The 15,816-nt window shown below is 40.5% G+C and overlaps 1 protein-coding gene across 1 annotated transcript; it reads right to left on the reverse strand.

Moving 5' to 3' along the window:
- Positions 1–6,527: 6,527 nt before the first annotated feature.
- Positions 6,528–15,509, reverse strand: LOC133640812 (zinc finger protein OZF-like). The gene is made up of 2 exons (XM_062034489.1): positions 15,071–15,509; positions 6,528–9,202 (listed from the first exon to the last, which is right to left on the reverse strand). The coding sequence occupies exons 1-2, from the start codon at positions 15,192–15,194 to the stop codon at positions 7,827–7,829; spliced, it is 1,500 nt and encodes a 499-aa protein (XP_061890473.1). The 5' UTR covers positions 15,195–15,509; the 3' UTR covers positions 6,528–7,826.
- Between the last annotated feature and the right edge of the window lie 307 nt (positions 15,510–15,816).

Genomic DNA, 15,816 nt, shown 5'->3' on the forward strand with positions numbered 1-15,816 from the left:
ACGCCATCTTGCTTTATCCTCGTCGTGTTTGGTTCGCGCGCAGTGTTGTCAGATCTTGCGAGAGTAAAAAGTAAGCAGCTCTCTCTTCCAGATCTCGCGAGAGAAACAAGTCCCCAGCTCTTGTAACCCTAACCCACGAAAATGTTGATTCACAATACAAGCACCATGTTTGCACCAAAACACACACACACACACACACACACACACACACACACACACACACACACACACACACACACACACACACACACACACACACACACACACACACACACACACACACACACACACACACACACACACACACACACACACACACACACACACACACACACACACACACACACAATAACACACAGTACCATAAATCAAAGCTAGAACCAAATAACTGTCATGACCTGTCATAGTAGGTCAGACCTTGTTCTGGTTTGTGTTGTAATGTTCATGATTGCTGCTCACATGCTTAGTATGTATTACACGTGACACACCCTCGTGCTGCAACGTGACATTCATGCATGACATCACTCCCGGAGTGGCAGGAATAAAGTAAATATTGCATGTTTTCATTTAGGACAAACACAAAGATTTTAACTTGGATTAGTGGTTTGAAAATAGTAACGCTTTACTTGTTACTGAAAAAGGTGGTCATATCAGAGCATTGCGTTACTAAGTAACACGTTACCAGCATCACTGGATGTGCCCCAGTATCAGGGGCAGACTAATCGACAGTCCTACGAGAACTTTATTCAAAGTATTAGAACAAGACTGCAGTTCCTGTGAGGAGCCAGGTCAGATGTATACTTCCATTTGATGTCATCGACCCTTGTCTGAAAGTTGGACCTTGAAAATTGCTGTATGTCATCGTATCAAATAGGACACAGATGGTGCTATATCGCTCTTACACAGTGTCAGTCAGTTTACAATTTTGGGGCCCTGTTGCTGACCAAAATACTGACCCCCCCACTTGGCCGTCAGTGTCCTGTCCGTTACAACTTCTTCACAACTCCCCAAGATAGGAGACACTCAGCATCCTTGGGAAGTCGACCCCAGAGGCTGGCGCATACTTGCCAACCTTGAGACCGCCGAATTCGGGAGATTGGGGGGTGGGGGGTGGGTGGGGTTGGAGAAAGCGAAGAACCAAGTTTAAGTAAATAGTAGTATTTCAGTTTGAGCACATAATAAGATAAGGCCCCTTAGTTTGACATTCGCAGGTGGGCTGGATCACTCCTCATAGGGAAGAGGCCCTAATTTGGACTTCGGAATGCAGAAGTGACAGCCCTATCCTTGAAGCCCTAACCTTGAAAGAGACTACATGTCATAATTATTTCCCTTGAAGCAGAGACAAACGTGTGTGTCAGTGGCGTGCGGTGAGGTTAATGTCTGGTGAGGCACTGCATCATCACAGTCAGATTTACAAACATATGAACCCTAAAGAGTATCTTATTCACCATTTGATTGGCAGCAGTTAAAGGGTTATGTTTAAAAGCTCATACCAGCATTCTTCCCTGCTTGGCACTCAGCATCAAGGGTTGGAATTGGGGGTTAAATCACCAAAAATTATTCCCGGGCGCGGCTGCTGCCCACTGCTCCCCTCACCTCCCAGGGGGTGAACAAGGGGATGGGTCAAATGCAGAGGACAAATTTCACCACACCTAGTGTGTGTGTGACAATCATTGGTACTTTAACTTAACTTTAACTTTACACATACAAACTGTAGCACACAAAAAAGCACATTTAATAAAAATAACGTTATTATGGTCTTACCTTTACTTATAAGTGCGGGAACAGTGGTGTTCGTGTTGGAAGAGTTGTGAATGAATGAAATATGAAATCCGTGCTTCAGTCTGCAGGTGTACCTAATGTTGTGTCCCTGCGGTCGTTCGCAGCTCCTCCAGCGCGAGCATTGTTGTTTTTGCACTTTTTGGCTTCTTGTTAAGTGACTTTTTTGGGTGGATTCGGTCTTGCACGTGGAGGGTTTGGGTGTGGGCTTTGGTTGGTGTGGCCGCGGCGCTCCCGTCGGGCGGTGCATTCTGCGGCGGAGGTGCTTTGCACCAGGAGGCGGGGTTATGAGGCGAGCCTCTCACAGTGTGTCTTCGCAGCAGTTTTATGATCGCTCAGCACAAGAAATACGTTACACACATACAGTTGTTGACAAAATACACTGTACATTATATACCTCAGCTAACTAAACTATGGACATGTATAATATAATTCATTTAGCAATACGGTCTCACTGCACAGCAGGCCAGCAGTTAGCCGAGTCATTGTGCACAATCCATGTTGAGGCACAACGCAGTGACGTGCCTCAACTGGCTGCTGATCACCGCATCGTCTCTTCTCAGTATTTGAACGGCAAATGTGAAAATAAAAATAATCTAAAACTGGTGAAGTTAAATGGAAAATAAGTTTAGTATAATCACTGGATACATATAACAATTTAATTAATTTTTTTTTCTTTTTACATTTTTTTTCTTTCCATGATGGCAGGTGAGGCCCTGCCTCCCCTGCCTCTAGTGACTGCACGTCACTAGAAATACTTGAGTTGGTGAATTCTAGCTTAAACATATTCCCATCTTAACCACGCCTCCGCTCGGAGGTCTCAAGGTTGGCAAGTATGCTGATATATATATAATATATATAACGGCAAAATACATTTAAAAAGAACATGAAAACCTCCCACATTCTAAAATACGTTATAAAAACGATTAGCATCAAAGACAAAAATAATATCATGAGTGTAATATTTATTTTGTTTCTTTTTTTTCTTTCCTTATGCTGCTGTTGTTTCAATACATTGTTAAATATTTGAATATTTTTACAGAAATAAGTTGTATGTCTTTGTTTTGAAAATGTAAAATGGACAAGTTTACTTTTATTTTCAGAATGTTGAAATAGTTGTACCCGAGGTCGGGGGAAAAGAGCTGGTTACTTGTTTCTCTCGCGAGATCTCAGCATTGCGCGCGAACCAAACACGGCGAGGACAAAGCAAGATGGCGTCTGACGGTGAAGACGTTATTGCAGTCGTCACAGTTCAGTGTTCTTAATCTGTACACATATATGTCCTTTATTAGACTCTATTAAATAGAGTAAACATCGTTAATAACTGTTTGCATCCGGTTATATTAGTCTGAGCGAAAGAAACATCAAGTTGTGTTACACAGAACAGGTTTGTTTACTTCTTACTCTCACATGTTTCCTAATTTTACATTTATTATTAACACTATTCTTGAATAGATTGTCTATAGGAAGATGAATTGTCATGTGAGGATGATGCACTGATTGTTTTATGTTGTTCATAAAAACGAGACAGTTTCAGACACACAATATTTATGAGAGGTTGATGTTCCTCTCAGTTTGTAACAATGTGTATCAACATGTTTACACAAAACTCACACAGTCACCGGGGGAATATTCCAGAGAGCAGGTTAAAGGCCTACTGAAATGATTTTTTTTTATTTAAACGGGGATAGCAGATCCATTCTATGTGTCATACTTGATCATTTTGCGATATTGCCATATTTTTGCTGAAAGGATTTAGTATAGAACAACGTCGATAAAGTTCGCAACTTTTGGTCTCTGATAAAAAAAAAACTTGCCCCTACCGGAAGTAGCGTGACTTTGTCAGTTGTTCAGTCCCTCATATTTTCCTATTGTTTTCAACGCAGCTAGAGCTATTCGGACAATTACCCCATTAATTTGAGCGAGGATGAAAGATTCGTGGACGAGGAACGTTAGCGTGACGGACTAGAATGCAGTGAAATACATATTTGTTTTCGCTCTGACCGTAACTTAGGTACAAGCTGGCTCATTGGATTCCACACTCTCTCCCTTTTCTATTGTGGATCACGCATTTGTATTTTAAACCACCTCGGATGCTATATCCTCTTGAAAATGAGAGTCGAGAACGCGAAATGGACATTCACAGTGACTTTTATCTCCACGACAATACATCGACGAAGCTCATGCTAATCAGCATGAGCTAACGTGATAGCATCTGTCTCAAATGCAGATACAAACAAAATAAATAAATCCCTGACTGGAAGGATAGACAGAAGATCAACAATACTATTAAACCATGGACATGTAACTACACGGTTAATAGATCTCAGCCTGGCAAAGCTTAACAATGCTGTTGCTAACGATGCTAGGGCTGACTTAGCAACTTAGCAACCGGACCTCACATAGTTATGATAAAAACATTAGCGCTCCACCTACGCCAGCCAGCCATCATCTGCCCAGCTCATCAACACCCGTGCTCACCTGTGTTCCAGCGATCAACGGCGCGACGAAGGACTTCACCCGATCATACGTGCGGTGGCCGGTTAGCATCGGCTAGCGCGTCTGCTATCCAAGTGAGTAATCCTTGTTGTGTTGCTACAGCCAGCCGCTAATACACCGATCCCACCTACAACGTTCTTCTTTGCAGCCTCCATTGTTCATTAAACAAATTGCAAAAGATTCACCAACACAGATGTCCAGAATACTGTGGAATTATGAAATGAAAACAGAGCTTTTTTTGTATTGTATTCAATACTTCCGGTTCAATGATTGACGTCACGCGCATACTCATCCTCCGAAGGCTTTTTCAACCGGAAGTGTGGCGGGAATTTTAAAATTGCACTTTATAAGTTAACCCGGCCGTATTGGCATGTGTTGCAATGTTAAGATTTCATCATTGATATATAAACTATCAGACTGCGTGGTCGGTAGTAGTGGCTTTCAGTAGGCCTTTAAGTGCAAACTCCTGAGTACGTAAAATGAAGTGTATTAATCAACTCATATCATGTTCTACACTTGGTGAATGTTCATATTCATCTCGGAGAAAGCAAACCATCAGGTTTGAGTAAACAGTGGTATTTCAGTTTGAGCACATGATAAGATAAGGTCCCTTAGTTTGATATTCGCAGGTGAATTGGATCACTTCTCGTAGGAAAAGAGGCCCTAATTGGGACTTCGGAATGGAAAAGTGACAACCATATCCTTGAAAGGAGACTACCTGTCTAGCTCAAACGCCAACCTTTAAGTTATGACTTAAAGCAGTTGTTTTCCAGACACTTACACACCAACATCTCCTTTCGTGGTCAGGTGGTGCTGTTTAGCTTTAGCGCACACCCAGACAGTGAAAGAAGGAATATATACAACGATGGTTTGGCTTCTCCGGGAGAGGAGTCCTCCATATTTGACCTGACCTCCTCCCAGGAACTGCAGTCCTGTGTAAATGACGCTCGCTGGTAATAAAGCAACTTTTGCTTCAGTAAAGCGTCTCCGACGTCTCTTTTGATCCAGCCGCACTGCCGTGTCGCCCTTCTGTCCGGACGACGATGACAAGACCAGAAATACACTTCAAAAGCTCCAGAGTTTTACCTCCAAAAATAGAGAGGTAAGACAAAGTCAGAGTCAGTTGCATAAAACACTGAAAGGGATTGGCGCGGTTGGGAGAGTGGCCGTGCCAGCAACCTGAGGGTTCCTGGTTCGATCTCCACCTACTACCAACCTCATCACGTCCGTTGTGTCCTTGGGCAAGACACTTCACCCTTGCTCCTGATGAGTCGTGGTTATTGCCTTGCATGGCAGCTCCCGCCATCAGTGTGTGAATGTGTGTGTGAATGGGTGAATGTGGAAATAGTTTCAAAGCCCTTTGAGTACCTTGAAGGTAGAAAAGCGCTATACAAGTATAACCCATTTACCATTGTTCCTATAACCCCTTTGTTCAAATGTTTGTTCCACTTGGCATCTTGTCTGACTCGCACCATGCACAGCCTTCCTTGTCACATATTGTTCCTTTTCCCGCTATCCATCCAGTAATTCAAACTGATCCAGCAGCGCGATTGAAGATTATTTTTATTTACAAAAATCAAAAACCAGGATACTCGGGAAACAAAATAAAAGGTAGCCTACATAAAACGACATATATGTGCACATGTATGCACTGATTAAAAATACAGAACTATAATGCCCACGTTTAGACTTTCTCCATCAAACGCCATCTTGCTTTCCCCTCCTTCTTCTTCTTCTTTCTATTTCCAGCAGACTAGTAGAACATCTTAGGCGTATTGCTGCCCTCCACAGGTTCTTAACGGGATTTCCTCCTTCTGTCCTATGGCCCACACTACATTCTACAGTCCAGTAGGTGGCAGTATGAACCTTTCAAGTCATGGCTGCAAACTGCCAGTAAGAAGAAGAAGTAATAGAGCTGGTTGCTTGTTTCTCTCGTGAGATCTGACAACATGTTTAAATAGAACAATTGACAGGTTGACAACATCCAAACAAACCAAGTCATCTCCAATACATCTCAACATTACACACATCCTCCAGGCTGAGTTAGTCTAGATGATGAAGTAAGCTGGAAACTACATGTAAGTCATATAAAAGAAAACATTTAAAACATGTACTGCGATAATAAATAGAATAAAATACATACCCACAAATATTAACTACATTTATTGTACCCAACTTTAGTTGAAGCATACATTGTTTATTGCATAAATGTCTGGGGACATACATATAAAACAATCACACAACAATATTCATATTACACAAGAGAGTAATAAAGACAATTAATAGAATGGATTATAGAGACCCAACAAATGATTCATAAAGTCACACATTTTAAAATTGTGTAAAAGACAACTGCTTAAATGATGTATAAAGTAAATAATAATATGCTTCCAGAAGTGGTCCAGAAGATGTTTCAGATGTGAACCAGTAAATATGAACTAAGAGGGATTTATGTGTACTCAAAAGCAAAGGTATGAACACATGTAAAACAAATATGTACATCATATAAAGGAGTGGTCCCCAACCTTTTTGTAGCTGCGGACCGGTCAACGCTTGAAAATTTGTCCCACGTACCAGGGGTGTGGGGAGGAAATTAAAAAAAAAAAAAAAGATTGTTTTTTTTCATAAATAAATACAATCATGTGTGCTTACGGACTGTATCCCTGCAGACTGTATTGATCTATATTGATATATAATGTATATATTGTGTTTTTTATGTTGATTTAATAAAAAAATAAAAATTTTAATTTATTTCTTGTGCGGCCCGGTACCAATCGGTCCGGTGGTTGGGGACCACTGGTATAAAGGAGTTCATCTATGGAATCATCTACAGTTAGAAAATAAAATATGTAACCCTTCATTATTTCAAAATACATATATAAAACACTATTATGAATAAGTATAAAAGTGAATTATGAATATCTACACTTAAAATGTTTATTGTATGTAACATATTTTATGTACTGTTTATTCTCACCTTTTCAGTCAAATTGTTCTGTTCATTTTAAAGTACACAAATGTGTATATTAACTCATGTACTTGACTGAAATAAAAACACTAATCTGAAGTATTTACTCTATATATGTTAGAATCATATTAACAAGATTGTGTTACACACACAACAATTATGTCACACATGTTATGTTGTGTGACTATCAGAAAGTAATTAGTCACTGAGAGTGGAAAGCAGGGTTCTGTCTGACACGCTGGGTCCAAGGATGCAACATGAAGTCATTACTGCTGTTTTGAGGGGGATTTATGTTCCCTTTGAGTAAAAATACAATACATTACATTCAGATGGTTTGTGGTCCTTTTGCGATTCCCTTTGCGGTCAACAGAAGTAACGGCACCCAGGTTCACACTCTCTCCATACAAGCCAAAACAATTCACAGAGAGGTGCAGGTGTTATATATTCAGCAATCAGCCCCACACACTCCGCCCACAGACTTAGCCACACCAACTATCCCAGGTGACAAGTGAGAAAGAAATCCCTGCCTCTACATGTTATATGTGCTCATGTTAGAAAGTTGATTTCAAATCCTGCATCTTCATTTGCTGCTGCTGTTGTCACCAGCACACTTGTGTTTCTCACACTGGTACTTAGAAGAGAATCTTTCACCACACACACTGCAACTCAACACTTTCTCTCCTGTGTGTGCTCTCATGTGTACTGTAAGAGTGTTTAGGTAACGGAAGCTTTTGTTGCAGCTTGAACAGGAGTATGGTTTTTCACCAGTGTGTGTTCTCATGTGTACTTTTAAACTTACATTTTTTACAAAACCTTTACCACATTCTGAGCAGGAAAATGGTTTTTCTCCGGTGTGTATTCTCATGTGTGCTTTGAAACAGGAACTGTGAGTAAAATCTTTGCCGCAGACTGAACACGAAAAAGGTTTTTCTCCAGTGTGTATTCTCATGTGTACTTTTAAACTTTGACTTAGTCCAAAACTTGTACCACATTCTGAGCAGGAAAAAGGGGTTTCTCCCTTGTGTATTCTCATGTGTTTTTTGAAATAGGACATGTGAGTAAAATCTTTACCGCAGATTGAACACGAAAAAGTTTTTTCTCCAGTGTGTGTTCTCATGTGTTCTTTTAAACTTTGACTTTCTGAAAAACTTTTACCACATTTTGAGCAGGAAAAAGGTTTTTCTCCAGTGTGTTTTCTCATGTGTCTTTTCACATTGTGCCTATGAGTAAAATCTTTACCGCAGATTGAACATGAAAAAGGTTTTTCTCCAGTGTGTGTTCTCATGTGTGCTTTTAAACTATGACTTACTGCAAAACTTGTACCACATTCTGAGCAGGAAAACGGTTTTTCTCCGGTGTGTGTTCTCATGTGTGCTTTTAAACTTTGATTTACTGCAAAACTTTTACCACATTCTGAGCAGGAAAAAGGTTTTTCTCCAGTGTGTTTTCTCATGTGTATTTTCAAACCATGCTTATGAGTAAAATCTTTGCCGCAGATTGAACATGAAAAAGGTTTTTCTCCAGTGTGTGTACTCATGTGTCTTTTCAGATTACGATGGTTTTTAAAAGTTTTGTCACAGAGAGAACATGTCTTATCATCTTTAGAGTGTTCATCATCAGTGTCAGGAGAGTGTGACGTTGTGTCCTCACTATCTGATAGTGGAGCTAAGAGCTTGTCTGCTTGTGATCCTCCACAGTGGTCTCCATCAGCTTCTGTTGTCATGTGTTGAGTTGAGCTGCTGCTTGGAGGCTCCGCCTCTCTCTTCTCCTCACTTTCGCCTTTGACCTCATCATCTTCACTCTTCACACTGATGAGGTGTCTCTTGTCTTCCTCTTTGAAGTGGGGGGACAGCAGCTGTTTTTCTTCATCTTTAAAGTGGGTGGGCTGTGACCTCTTCTGCTCCATACTGGAGGACCCCTCCTGCTGCTCAGGTGGACGATATTTTTCACAGACGTCTGCAGGACACAAGAAGACAAACACATGCTGGGATGGAAATAGATAAGATTTTACCAATTCAGATTTCATTTTAGATTCTGCTTTACGTAATATTTTGATAGTTACACATCGCATATTTACACACGCGTATTTTACTAGAATACCCTTATGAGCAGGGGTCTCAAACTCAATTTACCTGGGGGCCACTGGATGCAGAAACTGGGTGAGGCTGGGCCGCAAGAAAATATTTCTTTAAAAATATTTCTTAAAAAATATCTAACATGCACTTTTTAATGAATTCACCTTCTTTGAATGGCTTCCCCGCCCTAGCAACCATCTTGCTCACCATGTAGCTAGCTTTGACTGCTGCATCGCTCTTTTTGGTTGCTTTCTTGAAGAAATCTTGTTGCCTCAGTAGACTGGTTTTAAAATTCAACCCGGTTCGCTCTCTCATCTCCCTGGGGGGAGGGTTGAGGTGTGTGTGTGGGGGGGGGCCTGGGGTTGGGGCGTGATTTGGTGGTAGCGGGGGGGGGGGTGTAAAATTGGTCCTTCATACCGACAGCCATCAGACTGTATAATGCACATGTTCCTTGACTGCACTTAAATGTAGAATATATTTATATTATTCATATATTATATATAATATATTATATATATTATATTATTTATTATTAGGGACTGCAATGTCCCTTTGGGACAGAGGACCCTATTGAAATTGTAAGGTTTTATTATTATTATACCGGCCGCCTCTTTGAGCTGTAATTTGACCCCCTTAACATACTTCAAACCTCACCATATTTGACACACACATCAGGACTGGCGAAAATTGCTATCTAATAAAAAACCAAACCCCAAAACTCAAAATTGCGCTCTAGCGCCCCGTAGGAAAAAACAGAGACAAAACTGCTTATAACTTCCGGTAGGAATGTCGTAGAGACATGAAACAATAACCTCTATGTAGGTCTGAATTAGACCTAGATTTCATACATTGACATCTTTCATCTTTCGATCCCCGCTTCCGCCATCCTAGTCACTGCCGTTGTGTCCTTGGGCAAGACACTTTACCCACCTGCTCCCAGTGCCACCCACACTGGTTTAAATGTAACTTAGATATTGGGTTTCACAATGTAAAGCGCTTTGAGTCACTTGAGAAAAAGCGCTATATAAATGTAATTCACTTCACTTCACTTCACTTCAGCAAAAATCAACAGGAAGTTGGCAATTCCCTCTTCAGAACAAAAGTTTACTAAAAACAGTCACTTTTGCTTCTTTGAGCTGTAATTTGACCCTCTTAACATGCTTCAAAACTCACCAAACTGGACACACACATCAGGACTGGCAAAAATTGCGATCTAATAAAAAACCCAACCCCAAAACTCAAAATTGCGCTCTAGCGCCCCCTAGGAAGAAAACTCAGACAAAACTGCCTCTAACTTCCAGTAGGAATGTCTTAGAAACATGAAACAAAAACCTCTATGTAGGTCTCACTTAGACCTACATTTCACATATTGACAACCCCAGCAAAAATCAACAGGAAGTTTGCAATTACCCCTTCAAAACAAACGTTTTGTAAAAACTGGACACCTTTTTTCAAACATTAGCTTCTCTGAGCGCGTTTATCGTGTCGTCTTCAAACTAGTACAGGAGAGAGATTGAACCCTTCTGACTAAAAGTTGACGAAAGAGTTTTAATTACTGCTCCGGTTTGGATTTTATGTGCCGTCAAAGTCGGTCCCGTCAATCACTGCTTGCAGCTTTAATTATTTATTATTATTATTATCATTGTCTATTGCGAGCAAACTGTGGTGCTGAATTTCCCCCAGGGATCAATAAAGTACTTTCTATACTATTCTATCTATATTGTAGCCCGGAAGAGTTAGGGCTACAAGGGATTGTGGGTATTTGTTCTGTTGTGTTTATGTTGTGTTTATGTTGTGCTACGGTGCGGATGTTCTCCCGAAATGTGTTTGTCATTCTTTTTTGGTGTGGGTTCACAGTGTGGCGCATATTTTTAACAGTGATAAAGTTGTTTATACGGTCACCCTCAGTGTGACCTGTATTGCTGTTGATTAAGTACGTCTTGCAGTCACTTACGTGGGTCTGCAGAAGCCACATATATTATGTGACTGGGCCGGCACGCTGTTTGTATGGTGAAAAAGCGGACGCGACGACAGGTTGTAGAGGACGCTAAAGGCAGTGACATCACGGCACGCTCTTAATAATGTTGTCCGGGTGAAAATCGGGAGAATGGTTGCCCTGGGAGGTTTTCGGGAGGGGCACTGAAATTCGGGAGTTGGCAAGTATGCTCGCGGGCCGCACTAACATTAAACTTTCATATTAAGACGGGTGCCGCAAAATAACGTCTCGCGGGCCGCAATTGGCCCGCGGGCCGCATGTCTGAGACCCCTGCTTATGAGCATTACTAATATCAAAATCAAGTACCTACTGTACTGTTTACTTGTTGAAATACCCTTTTTAGAGCAAATATCTACCCAAATGGCCACTTTGTTGCTGCCAAAAATGTATTTCAAGTAATAATTTAATATTGACACATCTTATCTCTGCATATTCTACTAGAATACCTTTATGTGCATTACATATATATATATATATATAAATCAAGTAACTACTGAAATACCATTTTTAGAGCTAAAAACTACCCAAATGACCACTTTGCTGCTGCCAAAAATTGATTCTAGGGATGTCCGATAATATCGGACTGCCGATATTATCGGCCGATAAATGCGTTAAAATTTAATATCGGAAATTATCGGTATCGTTTTTTTTATTATCTGTATCGTGTTTTTTTTTATTTTTTTATTATTAAATCAACATAAAAAACACAAGATACACTTACAATTAGTGCACCAACCCAAAAAACCTCCCTCCCCCCATTTATTTCTGTTATCAATATTCTGGTTCCTACATTATATATCAATATATATCAATACAGTCTGCAAGGGATACAGTCCGTAAGCACACATGATTGTGCGTGCTGCTGCTCCACTAATAGTACTAACCTTTAACAGTTAATTTTACTCATTTTCATTAATTACTAGTTTCTATGTAACTTTTTTTATATTGTTTTACTTTCTTATTTATTCAAGAAAATGTTTTTAATTTAGTTATCTTATTTTATTATTATTTTTAAAAAGTACCTTATCTTCACCATACATGGTTGTCCAAATTAGGCATAATAATGTGTTAATTCCACGACTGCATATATCGGTTGATATCGGTATCGGTTGATATCGGTATCGGTAATTAAAGAGTTGGACAATATCGGAATATTGGATATCGGCAAAAAGCCATTATCGGACATCCCTAATTGATTCCATATATTTTTAACAATAATAACAAAATGTCAAAGCATTTCTCTAAAACACAATATTATACATTCTGAAAATGTAAACGATAGCAAGAATATACCTACAAGATTCAGAAAATTTCACTAGCAAACACTTTTTTGGTTTTTACTGTACCAAAATTCTAAAAAACTAAAGAAAAATCACTGATAAACACTGGAAAACTGTCACTGAATGTCTTAGTGTGATGTCATTGTGTGACAGACAAATGGTACACAGTTTCCACATGGTGAGGACATTGATGGTCTGACTCACTGTCTTACGGATTACCTCAACTTCTGCGTAGACGTGACCTGCCCTGCTAAGACTGTTCGGTGCTACCCTAATAACAAACCCTGGGTAACACAGGAGGTTAAAGCTGTCCTCAACAAGAAGAAAGCTGCCTTCAGGAGTGGAGACAGGGAGGCAATGAGAGCAGCACAGCGGGAGGTGAGGAAGGCTAAGGACAGCTACAGGAAGAAGCTGCAGCAGAACAACATGAGGGAGGTCTGGGAAGGTGTGAAAACCATCACAGGCCACAAGACAAAGACCAGAGCAGTAGGGGGGACAATAGAGAGGGCCAATGAGTTGAAGAACTTCTTCAACCAGCACGTGTCCTCCCCACCCCCCACTCCTCATCGCAGTCACCCTCTCTTCTTCTCCCCTCAACACCCCCCTCCACCTCCACCACCACCTCTACGCAGACATTAGTCATCTCTGTGGACCAGGTCAGAGGTCAACTGAGGAAGTTGCTTCCTCGAAACTAACTAGTGTGCACCAGAATCTATCTGGTGCGCAGAAGATACATATCTAAAAAAAAATTGTACCCATGTCCCTTTAGGGCAGGCCTGGGCAATTATTTTGACTCGGAGGCCACATTTAGAGAAAAAAATGTGTCTGGGGGCCGGTATATCTATTTTTAGGAACACTAATACAAAACCTCACAAAAATATCTGATTGAATGCTTAAAAACGTTATGACAGACCGCCCTAAAAAACGTAATGGAATTTTTACATTTTTCTATGAACGATAAAACACTGAATATTGACAAACTATGAACGTCACGCCCCCTTTCGACCGACATATTTTACAATCAAGTGAAACGCAACAAACAGTGAAATATGAACGTGAAGGGTACAAAATAAACCCACCTACAATCTGATATTTGCTGAATTTCCCGCAGGGATTAATAAAGTACTTACTATTCTATTCTATATATCACTAAGCTTTAGAACTTTGTTGTGAAAATCTCCTTCCGTGTCTGTGGAAAGTCATCCCGCCCACACTGCCTGGTGCCTCGTCTGAGCTGCTGTGCCGTAGATTACGATAATAACTAATTAGATGACCATAGTAACTAATTAGATTACCATAGTAACTAATTAGATTACCAAAGTAACTAGTACATCACCCATAAGCGCAGATTCCAACCATGGAAATACTTTGTATAGTTGAAGACTTACGGTCATTAGAAAACATGACTGCACATCATAATGGCAGCTACACTTTCCATCTTAAAGATCTAAAACAATTATTTGGGAATGTCCGGCGGGCCAGATTGAAAAGCTCAACGGGCCGCATGTGGCCCCCGGCCGGGCCTTAATTTACCCATGTCCCTTTAGGGGCTCTGTAATTTTTAAATGATCAGTATGTCATCTTTTATGTGACATTCTTATTCAAATAAAGATGACAAAAAAGAAAACTATGGTAGTGACAACATGCAGGAACATAACTGACGTAAAACAAGTAAAAAGGAAGTGACGTTGTCTTTGTGCACGCGTGCATTGATCATGTCTTCCTGAACCGATCGTGCAGGGATTCAAAAACTGTTGTACGTGTACCACTAGTGGTACGCGGGCATCACCTAGTGGTACGCCAAATATCATTTCATTATTTAAGTACAGTGTGTTATTTTCCTACATGCAAACACAGTGTTACTGTTCAAACTGTGTGTAATGTTACAGTAACTAAAAATATTAAATAAACTTGTTACATAACGTGTCTTCCTTGTTTTTAATGAATAACTAAGGCCTACTATGCTACTGTATTTTAATGCTGTTCATGATGGTGGTACTTGGTGAAAAAAGTTTGACAACTACCTTGTAAAGTACATTGGCAGACACCATTTTGTTATACCCAAACGGCGTCTGCTCATACATCGCGCTTCCAACGAGATCCCGTTTTTTCCCCCCGAGTTAGAAAGTTCCACAACTGTTCACGTTATACCATCTCATCTCATTGTGGATCATGTGAATGTTTGAAGTGGAACTAAATGTGATCTCTGAAAGGGGTACACATTATTTCCAAAGCAGGGCCCCCATCCACATATACAATACTAGTACATATATTTTAAATATAAGTGTGCCAAATCACCTATATTTGAACATTATCTAATGGAAATGACTGCTGTTTAATAATCACATTAATAACACAATAACAATCATGTGTCTGACTACACCTATTAATCAAAATTAATCTAACACGTCATGTTCATGTTAATGATGGAATATAAAGTTAGTAAACATGTGAGAGTAAGAAGTAAACAAACCTGTTCTGTGTAACACAACTTGAGGTTTCTTGAAAACAGCCTCCAGTAGTTGACGTAGTCTTTTGTTCTCTTCTTTTGCCCGAGAAAGTTCCTCTTTGTACTCTGCTATCGTTCTTTCGCACATTTTCACACAATCACAACACTTTACACTCACACTTGATCTTAACTAAGCGATGTGTTGATCAAATCCGCGTCTCTTTGTTAGCAGCTAACCAGCTAAGCTAACTAGCACGCTAAGCTAACTAGCACGCTGAGCTAACTAGCGCGCTAAAACAACTAGCAAGCTAAACGGGCCTAATAATCTCCAAAGTTGACTGAGACGAGTGGAGTTTATCCTGACACGGAGGATGAATAAAGTGTAGTTAGTAGCGATGTGAGGAGATGTGCCGAGGCTTAGAAGCGTGTGTGGAGTAAAGGAGGACTTTGCTGCAAAGCGCATATCCTCCACGCATGCGTCACTTAGGGGCGGGGCCAATAAGTCGTTGTGATGGGCAAGTCATGAACGATTCATTCTAAATGTATGTTTGCATGGTGTCTACAAAAAAAAGCACGGCAGCAAATGATCCATCCATCCATTGAGCTACCGCGTGTCCCTTTCCGGGGTCGCAGGGGGTGCTGGAGCCTATCTCAGCTGCATTCGGGCGGAAGGTGGGGTACACCCTGGACAAGTCGCCATCTCATCGCAGGGCCAACACAGATAGACAGACAAGTATATAAACTGTATTTGCCTTTAAATCAGATAAATA

The sequence above is a fragment of the Entelurus aequoreus genome, linkage group LG23 (genome assembly GCF_033978785.1).
Source record: "Entelurus aequoreus isolate RoL-2023_Sb linkage group LG23, RoL_Eaeq_v1.1, whole genome shotgun sequence".
In the NCBI taxonomy this organism is placed as follows: domain Eukaryota; kingdom Metazoa; phylum Chordata; class Actinopteri; order Syngnathiformes; family Syngnathidae; genus Entelurus; species Entelurus aequoreus.